We start from the raw sequence: 18797 nt of genomic DNA, 5'->3' as shown, positions 1-18797 counted from the left end.
TATGGCATTTTAAATCGCTTCGTCACTATTTATTATTTTCCAATTTTTATTTGGGAAATATCGTATGCATAAGTAACCCATTATAGGTTGAATGGCAAATTTGAATTAAACGGATAGTTTGTCAAAGCTTTCAAAAATTCAAACTTAAATTAAAAAATGCCTTTAAAATCGAATCTTGACAATTATATCGACGTATCTCGCTTGTTTTATGGATTTTTGTGGTCTGTTTTGTTCCGTCTCGTATTTATTATCTTCTGTTTTTTATTGGATTATTTTTGTAAATCATCGTGTTAAAAAAGTTTGTTTTGTTTGTTTGTGTTGTATTATAATTTTTATTATAATAATATTTTAACGCCTTTTGACGTCGGCGGTGTTGGGGGCGGGGCTAAGACGTTATTCTTCCGGTGTCGAAGGTCATCTCCTCGGTCATTGAAGAAGCGAGGATCCTCAAAAAGCAGAAAAAAAACCACTATAAACAATGGTAAGTTCCCAGTGGCGTAACGACTACAGAGGTTTATTTTTTTCAGGCTTTCGAAAACACGGCGTTCCTACGATTGCTCGGTGAATATTTTCTTTCCGCAGAAACCTGAATTCAAATTGTTTGTTAGCCATGTTTACATCCGGTTAGCAAAGCTCGCTAATGCTAGCACTGACTGATATGCTGCTCACCACGCACACAGTGTCATTCGATGAATCTGGGAGGAAATCTTAAATTTAACTCCAAACGAACCTCACCAATCGAAGCCAATATCACGCATACCACCGTGTCGGCGGGTCCCTCAAAAGTCCTACATTCAGTCTATTACAAGCATTAGGCCTTCAAAATGACTGGGTAGTGTTACGTGTGAATGTATGAGGTCTTCATTTCAGCATAAACATTGGGCCTGATTTGTCAGTATATTTATTTTTGTCAAGCTGAGTCCACTTCTGATGTTATAAAATCCTAAATCCACCACTGAACCCAATACTGTGGAATCAAATAATGGTCATTAATATTTTGAGCTTGTGAAATAATTTGTGGATGTGTAATAAAGTTTTGCAGCTGTAGAAACCCTTTGTGCACGTGTGAAAAAGTTTTGTGAACACAAATATAATTTGCACATGTGTGAAAAGTATTTGTAGTTGTAGAAATATTTTGTCGATGGGTAATCAAAATTTGTGCGGGAATATTTTAGACAGTGGGAGTTTCACAAAGTCTGAGAGACGGACACACAAATTTCCTACCCGTATATGCGACACTGAAGTTGCAAACTACCAGTTCCGAGCACGGATTTTGTTTGTTTGTTTTTACGCCTGAGCTCACTGGCCAATCATCACGTTCGCCGCGGACTAGCCAATCAGCGCTCTGTCCCGGTTACTTCGGCGAGACATGCTGCAAGTCAAGATGGAGGATTTTAACGGCCTTTTTACACTCCTATACAAAAGGTCTTAACATGCTCTCTGACAACTGCAGACAGCGTGCATACACAGTCTAAGTAATGGAATGTTCCTTCCTTCTGTGTTGTACTTGCAGTCTCACACTATCCTGTTGGTGCAGCCGACGAAGAGGCCCGAGGGAAGGACGTATGCCGACTATGAGTCAGTCAACGAGTGCATGGAAGGTAAGAGAGGCCACACCTGAGCCTCTGTGGACAGTCACCTGAGGATGACCTGATGTGTAATATATTTTAATAACACTGTAGATGTTGCAATAATTTATTAAATACCATCGTAATAACTTATACCTACCCGCTCATTGATATCCATCTCTGTGGTATTGTATTCACATTTACTCATTTGTACAGTGCATCACCTATATTTTAATTTAATTTAATTTATATGCATGCTTAACTGTATGAGCGACCACACTGCCGCCAGCTATTGCCTTTTAACTAAACCTATCCTGTACATGGTATCACCTTTTTTGTACATTTGGATTTTTAATTGGCTATTTTTCTTTCAAAATTTGGATATTTTTGTACATTGGCTATTCTTGTTTTATTTTTTCAGACTGATCATTTCTTCGTACAGCAATGCGCCAATCTTTACCACGACAAATGACTTGTACGTGCAAATGTACTCGGCAAAATAAACAAATTCTGATTCCACAGAAAAGAGGCCTCGATCGTAACCTTCTGTTGGTGACAAAAGATGAAAAAGACAAGACACCCAGGCGCTCGTTTAGTGAACTCATCTGCACACGTCGTATCGGCGGAACATTTTGGGATGTTTTAATGTGATCTTATGCATCAGAATCAGTAGTAGATTCAAGCTCAGCTGAAAAGGTAGATTTCAGTTTGTAACAGTGAATCACTGTGTCATCCTGACTCATATTAGTATTACCGTCCTTTGGAATATGACGGTTCATTTCTCAGTCGACATGTGTACTAGTTAAATCTACTTTTTTGGTGAATCTACACTAAGGCATTGTTCCAAAGGATGGCTGATGGAAATCTACACCAACGGCATATTCCAGCCGTGCTAAATTAACCAGGGTACACATCATCCACAACAGTGTAATACAATATGCACATTTATTCTCCAATTATAATAAAGCACCAAGGGTTCAGGGTTTAATGTTTAGCTGCTACACTTTGTCTTTCTTGTGTCTTGCTCATATGCCCACACTGTTAACCTGAGCGAGTTTGAAAGACTAATTTCCTCAATTATCTTACACATAAAAAGGCCATGTTCCAGCTCCACCGTGATCTTCCCGTCTGCTTCCCGCACAGGTGTGTGTAAGATGTACGAGGAGCATTTGAAGAGGATGAACCCCAACAGCCCATCGATAACGTACGACATCAGTCAGCTGTTCGACTTTATCGATGACCTGGCCGACCTCAGCTGTTTGGTGTAAGTCCCGGCACGTTGGTGGGAAATATGTGAATAGTGCATGTGAAGTAAAGACCCCAAATGTATAACAGTAAAATAAACAAGTCTGGTGGCTGAGTAAAAAGAATAAAAGAGAAATCTTTATATATAAATCTTTCAAATTATTATTATTATTATTATTATTAGTAGTAGTAGTAGTAGTAGTAGAAGGAGTAGTGTTGTTGTAGTAGTAGTAGTAGTAGTAGTATGATATCCCTTCAGTGTCAAATAAAACTGACATGTAAATGTATCCTGTAATTTTATTTTTGTCAAATTTTTGTTTTTGTTTGTTTTTTAAAGCCAGACAGAGGCACGTTCATGTTAAAACTTAACTCACTTTTTATGAAATACATTTAAAAAATAAAAATAAAAAAAATACACACACACACTGTTTGGAATTGGAATTGGACATCAAAAAAAAAATCTCTATACCTCTTGGCCACTTAACCAACAATTATTAATACACACGCTGCTTTAACTTTATTTCTTATTCCAGCGCTGCGTTGCTCTCCTCTTTATTCTCGATCCTGTTCCATTTTCCATTTCACTGAAACAACACTGTATATCCCTGAGCAGTTTATTATCACTTTCTTACTGTTTATTATCACTTTCTTACTGATGAGATCTTACTTTATTGAGCTGTTTATTGGTTTTTTTATTTTGAATTTAGAACATACAGTATACTTTGCTCTGTACTTCATGTTCCCACTGAGCTGCTGCAACGCCAGAATTTCTCCCACGGGGATCGATAATGTACTATTTTATTTTATCTTATCTCTAATAAGTGCCCCTGGAGACTGTATCACATTGATACGCAGCTCATACTGTTATGCGTTATTTCTTATCTCGTTTTAACTTTCTTGGCTGCACTGTTGTTGTTTTTTTTTGTTGTTGTTGTTGTTGTAAAGCTTGAATTTCCCTCCAGGGATTAATGAAGTCTTATCTCATCTGTTCAGGTACCGAGTGGACACGCAGACATACCAGCCCTACAACAAGGACTGGATCAAGGAGAAGATCTACGTGCTGCTCCGCCGCCAGGCCCAGCAGGCGGGGAAGTGAAGAGGAGCTGCTGGGGGAGAAGGCAAAGGGCTTGAATCGTGGTGTAAATCCTTCTTTTTATTTTTATTTTTAACTATATGTCACATGTTTGTGCCGTTTCACATTTGGGGCATGTTTGTTTTTTTTGTATTACAATATCCAGGTACTGAATAAAGATTTGCCTTTGCTTAAAGTGTCCTGACAGTGTTTTTTCTTATGAATTTTACCACAATTTTCCAAATACTTCCTGATTATTCCATGTACTTTCATTTCATTACAACCATGATTGGTGTTAAATATGATTTTGAATAAAGGGATTAATTCAGAAGAACAGAATCCAACCTAACACTGTGCTTTCCTAACAATTTGCATTTTTCACTCAATAAGTCTTGCATAATTGATTAAGTATTGGACGTGGAAAGAATATTGGATCTTCTCAGGAGGCTTTTTTTTTTTCTTCCTAAATCTGAGCAATGCCAATCATTACCACAGGATATTTCAATATATTTTGCTATATTCAAATGAGAATTTGAAATAGCGTATTTTTTTCCCAAAACCATCCTATGGAGTGATAGGTTGATATATTTGAAAATATATATATATATATATTTTTTTTTTTACATTCGTTTTAATTTTAGCCAAATCATCCTGCTGTCTGGTTATTTGAATATATATTTGATGTATTTCAATGAAAATATTATTAATGATCCCACGGGCCGATATTTTAATTGATATTTGGTATATTTTAATGAGAATATTACATTTTATTTTTCGGGGTTTTTTATTTCTCTCAATTCATCCATTCAGACGGACATTTTAATATATTTGATATATTTAAATGAGAATATAAAAAATAGGAACTTCTTCCTTTTCCCAAATTACCCTTTTTTAAAGTATTTTTAAGAATTATGTATTTAATTTCTATTCGGTCGGATAGTTTAGCAGACATTTGACATATCTTCATGAGAATATTATCATTATTGTTATTTTCCAGTTTCTTTGCGGTCTCCCACCGCACACCGCCCCGAGCAGCAGCGCACCGCACGCAGCTGCGGGGCATCAGGCAGCTGAGATCAGGCTCCGCTCCGTCTCCCTCCTCCCTCCCTCCCTCCTTCCTCCCTCCCTCCTTCCTCCTCCTCCTCCTCCTCCCTCTCAGCCTCCACCTTTGTGTTCCCATCGCCCCCACCGCCCCCCACCCCAGCCTCCCTCCTCTTAGCATCTGAAAAGACACCGAGCGGGGATCGATGCTGCGGCGGCCTGACGGGACAATAAGGCACAAAGACGCGGGTGAGTTTTTCCGTCGGTCCGCGGCTCGGGCTCCGGGACCCACCGCGGGGGCGCGCGTCTTTTGTTACCGCGGACCGGGCCGGGTGGGCGGGCGTCCGTCCTCCCGTCCGGCTGGTCCCCTCCAGAGGAAAAAAAAAAAAAGGAAAACCCTCAGATCTAAATATAATGATCCAAACCTCCTCCCTCCTCCACCTCCTTCCCCCCCTCCTCCTCCTCCTCCCTCCTCCACCCCCCCCCCCCCCCCAGCCATGCAGCATCGTTTGGATCCTTATTTTTAGATCTACTCCCATTCACCTTATCTAACCTAGGTAATATTTGGGAACCGTGCGTGAGTACGTGCGCCGCCCCCCTCCTCCTCCTCCTCCTCCTCCACCTCCTCCTCCTCCACCTCCATCCCGGGAACACGCACCGCACTGTGCGATGCGGAACCTGCGCGTTACTGCGGCGCTCGGCGTGTAAACAAAATAGGAGTGGGGTCGAAGAAGGAAGGAGGTTGGTCTGCTTCGTCTTGTCGGTAGTTTTTTTTTTTTTTAAATTTATTTATTTTTCTTTAAACCGCCTCCCCTAGAAAATTGAGCAGGCTCGCCGTGTTATTGTAATTGGCTGCATCGTGAGGCTTTCACATCCCATAATTTCTGGGGTTTTTTTTGTTGTTTTTTTTCTTAACGCCTCCGCCATGAGGAGGCTGCTGGGAGCCATCAGCCTGCCCACATCTGTGCACATCTGTGCACATCTGCCTCACCCACTCTCCAGCCCTCTGGCATAATCAATAAGGGTCAGAAATTCCATTCAATTTTTGGCAGGGATTGCGATTTTGTCCGGATATAAACCCCCACCCCACCCCACCCCACCCCACCCCATCCCATAATTAAACCCACATACATCACATATTGATCTTATGTCCCCCCCCCTCCTCTTGTGGAACTGAAATGTGTTTTGTCCTCCGCCCGCAGCCTCCAGTGACCCCGGGCCCCCCCGCCTCGCCCACCCTCCCCCTCCTCCCGGCCTCCTCTAAGACCCCCGTGATGCCCCGGCCAGGAGGCGAGCCGCCCCGGTCCCGCCGCCCCGGCCCGGCACCGGTCCCCCTCCGGCCCCCGAAGCCCGGCCAGGACCTCCCATGAGGCCAGAGCCAGAACTCAGCCCGACCGCTCTGCATGGGGCCTCCCGCAAATGAGGTGGGCGCACGTGGTGCTAGACCATAGGACCATGTCAAGTATTGAACAAGAATGAGGAATAAGCTCCATTTTATTTATGTATATATAAGTATATATATATATACACTGTATATATACTGTATATACTCATTCATATTGGTAAAATAATAGGTAGATAGACACTCATGTGCCGTGTCGCACCTTCCAGTTGACATGGAGGATGAAGATGGGACTTGCCTACTTGATGTTTTGTGGTGAGTCATCTTTACAAATATATACGAGATCAGATTTCTGTTTCCGTTCTGTAAGGACCGAAAAACAGTGTAACCGTTAAACATCACGTGTGCGCAGTCACACGCACGGCGCATCACTGCTGCACTGTTGCCGTTACTGTACCCCGACCCCGCTGTTGTCGTAGCCTTGGCTGGAGGAATTCTAAAACCCCCGCCTACAAAACGATTCCCACTCCGTCTTTCCCCCACAGTGACCCGCAAGCCCTGAATGACTTTCTCCACGGGACCAATGAGGTAACAAAACAAGTCTCCGAGCGATCCTTGTAGCCGATCAATAGTCCAAACCGCGCACCCGGGAATGAGCAACGCTGACTTTGAACGCCCCGGGTTTAGGGTTTTTCTCTTTTTAACGTGAGCTTTTTGACGTCTCCGTCCCACCAGCTGCAGACTGAAGACCTGCTCATCAGCTCCTCCTCCGGGGAGCACTCCCTCTTCACAGACGCCCCGGTGAGTGTCTGGTATCAGTGTCCCACCACAACACACACACGCACACACACACACGCTCACACACACACACACACACACGCACACACACACACACACGCACACACACACACACACGCGCACACACACGCACACACACACACACACACACACACACACACACACACACACACACACACACACACACACACACACACACATCCCATCAACTAACCACATTTCTACACAGGCTGTAAAATCTGTAATGCCTGTGTGTAAATGCATCTTACACAATTGCACAAATAAACACACACACACACACACACAAACACACACACACACACACGCAAACACACATACACACACATCCCGAGAGCGATTTACTCCGCATCCGTGCTTGTAACTCCTTCCTGTTAACTCGTGCTAATTAGATGACTCCCCTCTGTTTTTACTCCCCCTCTGCTGCCTCACCCCACCCCCCCGTCCCCTCCCCCCAGAGCCCCGTCTCCCTACTGGGAGTCGACAGGAACTCCCCCGACACGCCCCCGCCGGGGTGCGTGGACCTCTCCTTCCTGGAGGAGGCGCTCCTGTCCTCACCGGAGGGCGGAGACGACCTGCAGGTAGAGCCGGCGGGGCCTGTGGAGACGGGATGCAAGGGGGAGGGCGGAGGGACGGCGGAGGAAGAGAAGGGGGAGGAAGAGAAGGGGGAGGAAGGGGTGACCTGCGACATCCTGCAGCAGAGCCTCCAGGAGGCCGACATCACGGAGCAGACCATGGCCCTGGAGGCGGGTCTGGCCCAGCCCGGCGAAACCTTGTCCCTGTACTCCCCTGCTCCCCTCCTGCCCACAGCCGCCGTACCCTTCCTCCCCAAACCAGTGACTCTGCCCGTGGCCCCGGCGCTGCCCCGGGACACCCAGGCGGCGGTGGAGCCCCCCCAGCCCTCCCTGCTGGCCATCGGCCCCGGATGCCCCTCTCTTAAACCGGCCGCTCCCCCGCAGCTGATGGGTCTCCTGCCCGGTAGCGTGTTTCCCGCTGCGCCTCCGGAGACGTCCTTCTCCCTGAGCCCGGCCCAGGGCTCCAGCATGATCATCCACAAGGCGGTGCCCAGCCTGACGGGCCGCTCCCTCATCACCCCCACACTGAGGACGACGGCAGCACCACCCAGCATCCTCCTGCAGAGAGCCCCCCTCCCCATTCAGCCCAAACTGCCCATCAGCATCCAACCTAGATTGGTTCAAATCAGCCCCAAGCCCTCCGGCCAGAAACCTTCACCGGGTCTGACGTTTATTCCCGGGACCCCTTCGCAGAACATCCTGCTGTCCCAGCCCGCGGGCCCCAAACCCGCTCCCCCGCAGCCCCAGGCAACCCAGCAACTCCCCAAGCCTGTCAGCCTGCAACTGGTCAACCAGGGCGGCTCCTTCATGCTGCAGCCTCAGGGACTCTTCCAAGGGCAGAACCAGTTCCTTCTTCCGGGCCAGTGCCCCGTCACCATCTCCCAGCCCATCAGCGCCGCTCGGTCGCTGTTCCCCCCCGGCCACCAGGGGTCCTCCATCCACAGCGTGACCCCCTCTGCAGGGCAGCTCGTCGACGGCCCCCAGATCCTCACCGTACCGCACCGACAGCTCAACTTCAGCCCGGTCTTCACCACCCCTACAGGGCAGCTCGCGCTCCGCCAGGCCACCGTGGTGTCCGGGCCACTGCAGCTGCAGTCGGCGCCCCCTACTGTCTTCCAGGTGCCGGCGCAGATTGCCGGGACCTACACCCCGGGAGGGCAGGGCCAACGGGCCACCCTGGTCCACAGTCCCGCCCTGGGGAACCACCACATCACTCTGATCAACAGTTCCGGGGTGCTGCCCCCAGACCTGACTTCCATCTCCATCCTCAATGGGCCCCAGGTGGTACAGGGGCTTCCCTTCCCGCCCCAGACCCAGGGCGCTCAGGCTGGGGTGACGGAGGGAGGGCTGAGCCTCCAGCAGGCCTCGGTGGTGCTGCTCCCCGAAAGGACCGTCCCTGAAGAGAGACCCAGCTCAGAAGAGACTTTTCACCAACTCCCTCAGGTGAGGAAGCACCAGGTGGAGCTGCGTCAATGAGGTTTTACACCCGGGCTGGCACGACTATAACCTTTTGGTTTTTATACAAATAATTGCGATTAAAAGTTAAATTCTCTTTTTGTTTGTTTCACGCCACTATCATAATATAAGCTCATAATAATGTAATAACACATGTCTACCTATTCCAACATTTTAGGTTTAAATTTCCCCTCAAATGGATTGAAACGTAATTGTAGAGAGTGTCACTGACACTTAATTAACGCCGATCAGGTGATTATGTAATAATTGTGACCTCCAAGGATATAAATCTTTCTTTATATGCTCACTTCGAGTGTGTTTGCACGACTTTTGAGCTTCTTTTGTCTCCGTGCAGTCCTACGGTCCGGTCCTCCAGAATGTCTCCGTACAGCCGACCACCAGGGGGCTCCCTTCCCCCTCTCCCTCCATGGTGCCGGTCCTCCGGACACCGCCGGAGCCGCCTCTGGTCCAGGACCCGGCTCCGGACCCGGCTCCGGATTTGCCCAAGCTCCTCGTGCCCTCAGCAGCAGACCTGGCCCAGAGGGCGCAGGAGGCGGACCCCGCCCTGGCTGCCGACCAGGGCTTTATGCAACTGCAACAGGTGCGGGAACGGTCATACGTCCTCAGGGTTTCACTCAAATGTCCAATAATATGTATCAGATAAAATATATTTATACTGTACATTTCACAGCAAGCACTTCGCTCTCCTCTTCATCCGTCTGATCTTCTGGTGGAAACTCTTCCGGTGGCGTCCTTGGAGTCCCTGCGGTCCCCCCCGGCCGATGAGACAGAGCTCCAGGTCCGGGTCCAGGTCCAGGTCGGTTCTTCCGTCGGTCCGGATGACGCCCTCGCTGCGATCGTGGACCGGTCGGCGGAGGCGTCTCCCCTGCCCTCCTCCCCCGAGGCCACGCCCCTTCGCTCTCCCTCTTCCCCCGTCCAGGACGCCGCCAGCTTCTCCCCCACAGGGGAACCAGGGACCCCCGCAGGGTCCCAGCCTCCGACCCAGCGCCAGGTCCACCACCAGCTCCAGGTTCAGGTCCAGGTCCTACAGGCCCTACGGGCTCCCGAGGACCAGGAGGTGCAGATGCCAGCACCCCAGAACCAGGACCAGGCCCGCCACTTGGTCCAGGTCCAGGCCCCGTCTTCAGTGTACAGCAGTCCCTCACCTCTAGTGGGCAGCGTCTCTGGTCCTCTGGCGGAGTCCACCAGTCTGTCCCCTGGAGGAGAAGACCTCCCCATCGCACAGGACGAGGAACATGGTGAGTCTGAATGAAGGACGGAACGTTTTAAGCACAATAACCCAGAACTGTCCCGGGTGTGCTGGCCTGTGTTTACTTCCGAAAATATTTATCCATTTATCCATCTACCTACCTATCTATCTACCTGCACGCCTGCCCACCCACCTATTTACTAATCTATCCATCTGTCTGTCCGTCCATCTACCTACCTATCTGTCTGTCTATTTATGTATCTGTCTGTCTATCTACCCATCTATATATATATATATATATATATACATATATATATATATATGTATATATATATATATATATATATAATCCTCAGAGCCAGCAGCTCCCTCAGTCATGGAGGGTGAGGTATTCCCTCTTGTCCTCCCCCCGTCGTCCTCCCTGACCCCCCAGGACATCCTCCCCCCGCCTCCTCCCCTAGCACTCGTTCTGGGGCCGTCCATGGCTCCTCCACACCAGCAGCCGGGCACCAAGGTGAGAGAGAGAGAGAGAGAGAGAGAGAGAGAGAGAGAGAGAGAGAGAGAGAGAGACGGGAAGAGAGATGGAGGGAGACTCACAGCCAAATTATTATTTCACCCCAGTTAATTCAGGATGAATTAGTGACGTAGGACTCACCAGTCAGTCACTCCAGCTCGATGACTGCAGCTACACGGACGGAGACTCAAATCTTCATTCTATATTAAATGAATGTGAAAATAGTGTGATTCATCTTGAATGTGATTTACACTTTGCAGTCTTCCAGGCGATGAATGAAAAATGAATCATTTAGACAAACCCTCATCTCTAGGATGAACATAAGTGACATAAAACGCATTCAAAAAATATTAGTACACACATTTTTATATCACATATCAGATGTTTGATTGTTTGATTTTAAAACCAGCCTCCCAGTTTTCATCCGTCACCATTGTCCCCCGACATGTGGTCGTCACGGCAGCCGGTCAGAGGAGAGGAGGAGCAGAGGATGGAGCAGAGAATAGAGGAGAAGCTGACCCCCGCCGTGAGGAGACACCGGTAGGAGGATCCCTCTGAGCGATAGCAGCAAATACACACATTAAAATGCTCATTCAAGCTTATTACTTTATTATTATTATTATTATTATTATTATTATCTTTATGAATATATATATTTTTTACTATTTTATTTTTAATTTTTATTATTATTATTATTATTATTATTATTATTATTATTATTATTGCCTATTGTTTTGATGTGAGCTGATGTAACACTGCAATTTCCCTCCGGGGATGAATGAAATATCTATCTACACGGCATAGTCCCAAGACATCCCCCTTGCATCCATTGCTATTCCAGCCACAGCCATTACCAACAGGTGCATCTAACCCAGCCACAGCCTACCACCTCCTTAGATAAACACCTGCAGTTGAAGAGCTCAGTGACTGGGCGTCGGCCTGTGCTTGTCATAGGACGCCACCTTTTGTGAAATTTCTGCCCCGCTCAACCCTGGGTTCTGTTGTCGTGAAGTGGAAACTTCGCGGCTCAACCACGCAGCGGTCCGCCACACCCGCTTCCAGGACGGCCCGGCGCCGGGGCCTCAGTCGCGGTGCTCCCCAGCGGGTTCCAAGCGGCCCCCAGAAGCAAGGTCAGCACAAGGACCGCTCCTTGTGAGCGTCATGAACCGGGTTTGCGGCACCACGCAAACCCAAGATCACCGTGCGCCGTGGCAAGCGTCGCCTGGACTGGTGTAAAACGCCATTCGGGATGGATTCGGGAGCCATTCGGGATGGATTCGGGAGTGATGAATCACGCTTCACCATCTGGCGTCTGATGGACCGCTCTGGGTTTTGGCGGATGCCAGGAGGACACTTCCTGCCTGAGCGCATGGTGCCAACTGTGAAGTGTGGCAGTGGAGTAAAAGCGGTCGGGGGCTGTTTTTCGTGGTTTAGGCTCTGCCGGGCGAAGGGAAATCTCGCTGTATGCACTCCCAAGTTTGCGGCAGCGGTTTGGGGATGGCCCTTTCCTGTTTCAGCATGACACAAAGCGAGGCCCATAAAGAAACGCTTTCCTGACTCAGCTGTGCAAGGAGCCCGGACCTGAACCCCGTTGAACATCATTCACCACCTTAGGGGTCAATTGCGACGACGACTGCCAGCCACGCCCCATCACCCCATCGCCCCACATCAGAACCTGACCTCTGACCTCACTGACGCTCTCGTGTCTGAATGGGAGCAAAGCCCTGCAGCTATGAGTCTATCTATCCATCTAACTACCTGTCTGTCTGTCTGTCTGTCTGTCTGTCTGTCTGTCTACCCATCCATCCATCTATTGTATAAACTCACCTGAGCCTGTGTCCTCAGGTTCCAGACCCGGCTGGTCCAGGACCAGGACTGGGTCCAGGACCCGTGCACGCAGAGCGGCTTCTGGTCTCTGGAGGACGCAGCGCGGCGTCTGCTGCCGTACCACACCTGCAGCGGAGCCACGCCCACTCAGGACCACTTCCACTCAGGTGGGCGGTCACTGTACTCGGCTCCAGGACCCGAAACACTCTTAAAATGTTGACAATTCAGGGAAATGTATTTTGTAAATAAATTAATGATACAAACTTCTTTGTATCAAGTGTTGTCCGGTACTAAAATTCCCTCCAAGCTTATAATATATTATATTATATGAAAATATGATATTTAACACATTTGCTCCAGAATAAAACCTCTAGATGCTCAAAATGACATTCTGAGACCATGAATAAATATAATAGTGATACATAAATACAACAAAACATCTTTCCATGCTCATGATTTTGAACCGCTTGTGGTGTTTACTTGTGACAGTGGACGAGGAGTTTGACTCCGTGTCGCGTTTCCTGCTCAAACGAACCAAGGACATGGTGAACAAGTACAGACAGCTGCTGCTCGCAGAAACACAGGTGCCTCCTCCTCTTCCTCCTCCCCCTCATCCTCCTCTTCCACTTCCTCCTCCATTTCCTCCTCTTCCTCCTCTTCTTCTTCCACTCCCCCCCCCATTCTTCTTCTTCATCATCCTCTAGTTCCTCCTCTTCCTCCTCCTTCTCCTCCTCCTCCTCCTCATCTTCCTCCTCCTCCTTCTCCTCCTCCTCCTCATCTTCCTCATCCTCTTCCTCTTCCTCCTCTCTGTTCTGGTTTTAGAGGCTGGGTCCTTCAAGTGTGAAACGTAAGTTCAATGAAAGCTGAAATCACTTGAGGAAGAGGGAAACTTCTGAGTCTGAAATATCCTTAAATCTATAATATAATATTTATATCTATAAAATCTAAATATATTCTTTCACTTATTCACAACTTATAGAGAGGTACATTTAGAATTTCAGGCTTATTATTCACTTAAAAAGTAAATAGCGTCCTGAACATCATTATCTGAACGTAAACGTTGACAACTTCATGTGGAACAGGACATTTCAAAGCTGCATTTTCTTCCCTCAGCAGGAGATTCCCTCGGCGGAGATGGTGATGCTGGAGCGTCTGTTCCTCCAGGCCGAGCGCTTCACGCTGGGGGAGGAGCGCAGGAAAGCCCGCAGAGACCCGGGTCAGTCATCACAACCATCCCAGGATCAATGGATCCATGTCTGTGTTGATCTGAGGCTGCAGGGTTGAGTTCTGCTTCCCGAGACCCTAAAAGACCCTGAAATACTCCAAAAGACCCTAAAAGACTCTAAAAGACTCCAAAAGACCCTAAAATACCCTAAAAGACATGATAAGACTCTAAGAGACCCTAAAAGACTCTAAAAGACTCCAAAAGACCCTAAAATACCCTAAAAGACATGATAAGACTCTAAGAGATCCTAAAAGACTCTAAAATACTCTAAAATACTCCAAAAGACCCTAAAAGACTCTACGACCCTAAAATACCCTAAAAGACCCTAAAAGACCCTAAAAGACATTAAAAGACCCTAAAAGACCCTAAAAGACATTAAAAGACTCTTAAAGACTCTAAAAGACCCTGAAAGACTCTAAAAGACTCTAAAAGACCCTAAAAGACATTAAAGACTCTAAAAGACCCTGAAAGACTCTAAAAGACTCTAAAAGACTCAGGAGGGAGGGAGGCAGGAGGGAACACTACGTCACTACGTTCACATTTAATTGAAGGTTTTCTTCTCATTTCAGAATCCTTCCTGGCGGCTCTGTCCACTTCAGCGTCTTCCCCCCACGCCGCCTGCTCATCTGGCCCCGCCCACCCCAGTTCCTCTGGTCCCGCCCACCCCGGCTCCTCTAGCTCCGCCCACCCCTCGGCCAGCCCGTCCCCCCCGCCGGCCTGGACCAGGCTGTCGGACCGGCCCCCCGGCCTCAGGACGTACCGCTCCAGCTCGCGGGGCGGGGCCCTGCGGCTCACCATCAAGCACGAGTCCGGCTCCCGCAAGGTGGTCCGCCACTCGTCCGGCGACCCGGGCCGCCGGAGGGACCACGCCGGGCGGCTGACCAACGGCGGCGGCTCCGCGGGGCCCCCAGCGGGCGGCCCTGCCCAGCACGGCGAGGAGGCCTCCAACGGAGGGAGGGACCGGACCCCCGAAGCACAGACCGTCCCCGACCCCCAAATAATAAAACCCCATGGTCCCGTCTCTCCGCCCGAGCCGCTGTCCGACCGCCTTGCCCCGTCCCCGGGGGGCGCCCCCGCCGCGCCCCAAGCCAAACGCTGCCGGGCGGAGACTCCGCCCCCGCCTCCGCCTCCGCCCTGGAGCAAGCGCCGCGGCAGCCCGCCGCCGCCCCCGCCCCGCCAGGACGACGCCGTGCTCAGCCAGCACCTGCAGAGCGCCATCGACAGCATCCTGGAGCTGCAGCGGCTGCAGGGGCCCCCCGCGGCCCCCGGCCGTGCCCCGGCGGGGCCCCCGCTGGACCACGCCGTCACAGGCCTGGTGGGGGGGAAGCCGGTGAGGTAATCCATCCCGACAGACGGAGGCGGAGTCAAGCGCCCGTCGAGGTTGGAGGCAGTGAAATTAGACGCATTGGAGACGACGGCCTCCGCCTCCGCCTCCGCCGGGTTTTAGAAACTTCATTTTGATGTTGATGTTCGTGGAAAAAGAACAAAGTTGAATCTATTGAGTAGGAGCTTTGCTGTGCCGTGGTAGTTGAGACCCATCATCAGCACATAGAGTATTTACTAGTGAGGAAACACACGTGTGGCGTAGACTGAGATTATACAATAGTTTTTTAATAAGATTCCGTTACAATGTGAACCTTTCTCCGTCGCTCCGTGCCAACTCCCCCCGAGGTATTTATTTTGATAATCTGTGCCAATCTGACGTGTCTTTAAGACGAGCTGCATGGAGCTCATACAGTACATGGAGCTCATACAGTACATGGAGCTCATACAGTACATGGAGCTCATACAGTACATGGAGCTCATACAGTACATGGAGCTCATGGAGCTCATACAGTACATGGAGCTCATACAGTACATGGAGTTTCTGTTTGAGCTCAATGAGTGTTTCAAGTGTTTTATTTATAGCGTCTGAGATTCCCGCGGGATCCTTATTTATTTATTTATTTATTTATTTATTTCTAAGCTTTGTCGAGTTTAAACCCCAAAGAATTTGTGATTCTGCTTCATCCTGAAAACACCAGCAACCCCCCCCCCCCTCCCCGCCCCCCGCCCCCCCGAATACACCAAATCCCCCCTAAACCCCAAATCCATGCACTGGAGTCGTTGGATGTACTTACGTACTTTCCTTTTTGTTTTTATTGTGGTGTTTGAAGAGACCAAGACGATGTCGGCATTTTAACATTTAGCAATAATAATAATAATCGTAATAATAATAATAATAATAATAATAATAATAAATATAGCTGCAGGCAGCAATACACGGGGTCCAGTGTAGTCGTGTTTGGTACGTTTTACAGTTTTCCGGCTTCTCTGAAACGCAGCACGATTTTCAGAGTTGACTCGAACGCAGCTCGTCTTGCGGAGCCACCGCCGCGCCGTCCACGCGGCGACAGGACCATCTCGTTGTTAGGCCTCACCGTGTCGTCCGTGGGAACGGAGCCGCACTCTCGGTGACGGACGGGACCGTTTGGCGCCGCGTCGGGCGATGGTGACGTGGCGATGTCATGAGGCGGCGGCGGCTTTCTGGGATTTATTTATGTTTTTCCAGGTCCTAGTTTTCCGATACGTTCCGAGTCCATGAAACGCATCATGGACTCCTACAGTTTGTATGTTGCGACTTGATACAACTATTAGGTGGACCCCTAATAATAATAATAATAATAATAATAATAATAATATGGGGGTGGGGGGGGTTCTAAATCGCAGCTTTTTGGGGGACGTTTTGGTTTCTTATCTCTGATCATTTTGAATCCTCCTCAAAAGCAGCTCGACACACTAGAATAAGCAGAATATCAGAATATACAACCTTTTTAACGTCCGCCCGCAGCCTGTGACCAAAAAAACAACAACAAAAAAGACGACAGGAATTCTCCCCCTCACAAGTTTTTTTTCTTTCATTCGTGTATTTATTTGTATTATTAGCCAGTTGCCCAGACCCACTTTTTTTGAAAGTGTGAGTTTGTGTTTTACGATGTTACGACGACAATCTATTGTTTTGCGTCTGTTAAAATGACCTTTTTGTTTTTTAAAGACGTCTTTAAAAACACATTAGCAATTTAATCGTTTGCATTGGTTTAAATAATTCCTCCTCTGATTTATGAACCAGTGTAAAATCTACAAATGATGTCTTAGAATTGGAAAAGTGCTTCAAAATGCTGTATCCCGTTGGAGATAAAGGTTTAAGGTCGGACTGTTTAGGAAATGTATTTAAAATAAAATGCCTTATTCTTAGTCCGGAAATACCTTTAAGGAAAATTAATATTTGTGAGTTTTTTGTTTTGTTTTATTACAGCAAAAAAAACGATGTGACGATAATATTGTAATTATTATTTTTTTGTTTTTTTAATCAAAAATGTCCCTTCAGAACAGATGCAGAGATCTCGGGGGGCGAGGTGGGGAAGAGTCCTTCTCTTTTCCCTCAATCATTTCTTGTGCATCGTTTTGCTTCTGTTTCCGGTTCATCGATTCAAGTGTCTTCAGCTGAACTGATGAAAGGAGTTGTCATTATATTATAATATGCAGTAAAGTGGTCCAGAAGGAAACGTCTAACCCTCGGCAGCAGGACGGGGGCTTGATCAGAGTGGAATTGACGGGACCGACCCCCCTCTGTGACCGCTGCTCCTCCTGCGGTCTGGCCAGAGGAGGCGCTGTGACGCAGTAAAGATGTCAGAGTGATGTCATTCAGAACCAAGCCTCTGTGAAGGAGAATTCCGCTCAAGAGTTGTGTTTTTGATGTTCAGTCTGGAAATGTGGACACTGCTCTTCCCCTCGTGTCAAATATCAGATAAACATATATTTGATGTATAAGGAGAAGAAAAGTGACATTTGTTTTTACATCCAAACCATACAATTATATATTGTTTTATTTTTTTTCTTCAATTATATATATATTAAAAAAACTGTATATAGATATTTATTTTCTAGATTATTATTTCTACGTTTTGTTTTTGTTCAACCAAGGGAGTAATGGCCCACGGCAAATTCCTTCTATGTGGCTGCACACATCTTTAAACTGCACATTTGGTGGAATTCCCCTTTATTAAAGCAGCATCGTGTGTGTGTGTGTGTGTGTGTGTGCGTGCGCAAGGTCACATCTGCATGTGGAGCCATTTTGAATGATTTCTTCTGTATCCTTGTGCTTTCTGACTGAACTGTGAAACCAGGGGAGCTTGTGTCCGAATTCAACTTCAGATTCAAAACATTCGACTGACAGATTGTTCTGATGCCAAAATCAAGAGGCCTTAATTCAGCAAAACTAGATTGTAGAGAAAAACAAAGTCATTCCTGACAAAATCCAACTAAAGACTCCTTTGACCCGAAAGTCACGAGTGATTCATATATGAAATGTTAAGAAAACTGCTTTTGTACTAATTTTTACAGACTATTTATTAAACTGTGATTTTGTAAGAAATAAAAAAATAAAATGGGACATGTGGCCATCTTTTTTTTTTTTTTTTTTTTTTTAAATGCTGAATTGCATAACAGTGTTCAATACAAAGGAGGTGTCAGATAATGGTTTCCCCAACAGGTTTTAACATCATTTTACATTTCAACGTTATGACATCCATTTCTTCAAATTCAAAAAAATATAAATAAAATGATTTACTTGGAGGATATGTGGTTCATTTCCCAGGACGGGGACTTGACGTACGCACGCGAAGCTTGCGCTTCGGGTTGCCAGTTCTGTCAGTTGCTGAGTTCCGTCGGCAGTTCACACCTGGCAACCCACAGCTGCATTTAAGGTTCTGCTTTGCTCCGTCTCAGCGCAGTGCACAGAGGTCCCCCCCCCTTCCTCCCCCTACAATTTGATTTCACAGTTTTGGCAACGAGCTAGAAAAGAACACAAATCATGAACAGAATACAAACATGACATTTATTTTTTAATTTACTTACAATTTAAGAAA

The 18797-nt window shown here is 47.6% G+C and overlaps 2 protein-coding genes across 2 annotated transcripts; both read left to right on the top strand.

Moving 5' to 3' along the window:
* The first annotated feature begins 406 nt into the window (after positions 1 to 406).
* LOC307238979 (enhancer of rudimentary homolog) lies at positions 407 to 4075 on the top strand. Its single transcript, XM_080012149.1, has 4 exons — positions 407 to 481; positions 1514 to 1601; positions 2712 to 2832; positions 3807 to 4075. Exons 1-4 carry the CDS (start codon positions 479 to 481, stop codon positions 3907 to 3909), a joined length of 315 nt encoding a protein of 104 aa, XP_079868275.1. The 5' UTR covers positions 407 to 478; the 3' UTR covers positions 3910 to 4075.
* Positions 4076 to 6542: 2467 nt separating this feature from the next.
* Positions 6543 to 15805, top strand: LOC307239346 (BRD4-interacting chromatin-remodeling complex-associated protein; the record flags this gene model as incomplete). The annotated part of the gene is made up of 14 exons (XM_080012705.1): positions 6543 to 6583; positions 6814 to 6856; positions 7004 to 7069; positions 7543 to 9102; positions 9470 to 9715; positions 9875 to 10373; positions 10786 to 10838; positions 11302 to 11378; positions 11901 to 11990; positions 12684 to 12832; positions 13155 to 13249; positions 13779 to 13881; positions 14460 to 15220; positions 15605 to 15805. 14 exons carry the CDS (start codon positions 6543 to 6545, stop codon positions 15803 to 15805), a joined length of 3984 nt encoding a protein of 1327 aa, XP_079868831.1.
* Between the last annotated feature and the right edge of the window lie 2992 nt (positions 15806 to 18797).

Source organism: Zeus faber (genome assembly GCF_960531495.2).
Source record: "Zeus faber genome assembly, chromosome: 13".
Taxonomy (NCBI): Eukaryota; Metazoa; Chordata; class Actinopteri; order Zeiformes; family Zeidae; genus Zeus; species Zeus faber.
The sequence above is the reverse complement of the archived record's forward strand: the minus strand, read 5'-3'. Positions and strand labels throughout refer to the sequence as shown.

Excerpts from the sequence above, each read along its gene's own strand:
- LOC307238979 (XM_080012149.1), top strand. Across the intron at positions 1,602-2,711 it reads AGTCAACGAGTGCATGGAAG|GTGTGTGTAAGATGTACGAG; the intron begins GTAAGAGAGGCC and ends CTTCCCGCACAG. Across the intron at positions 2,833-3,806 it reads GCCGACCTCAGCTGTTTGGT|GTACCGAGTGGACACGCAGA; the intron begins GTAAGTCCCGGC and ends TCATCTGTTCAG.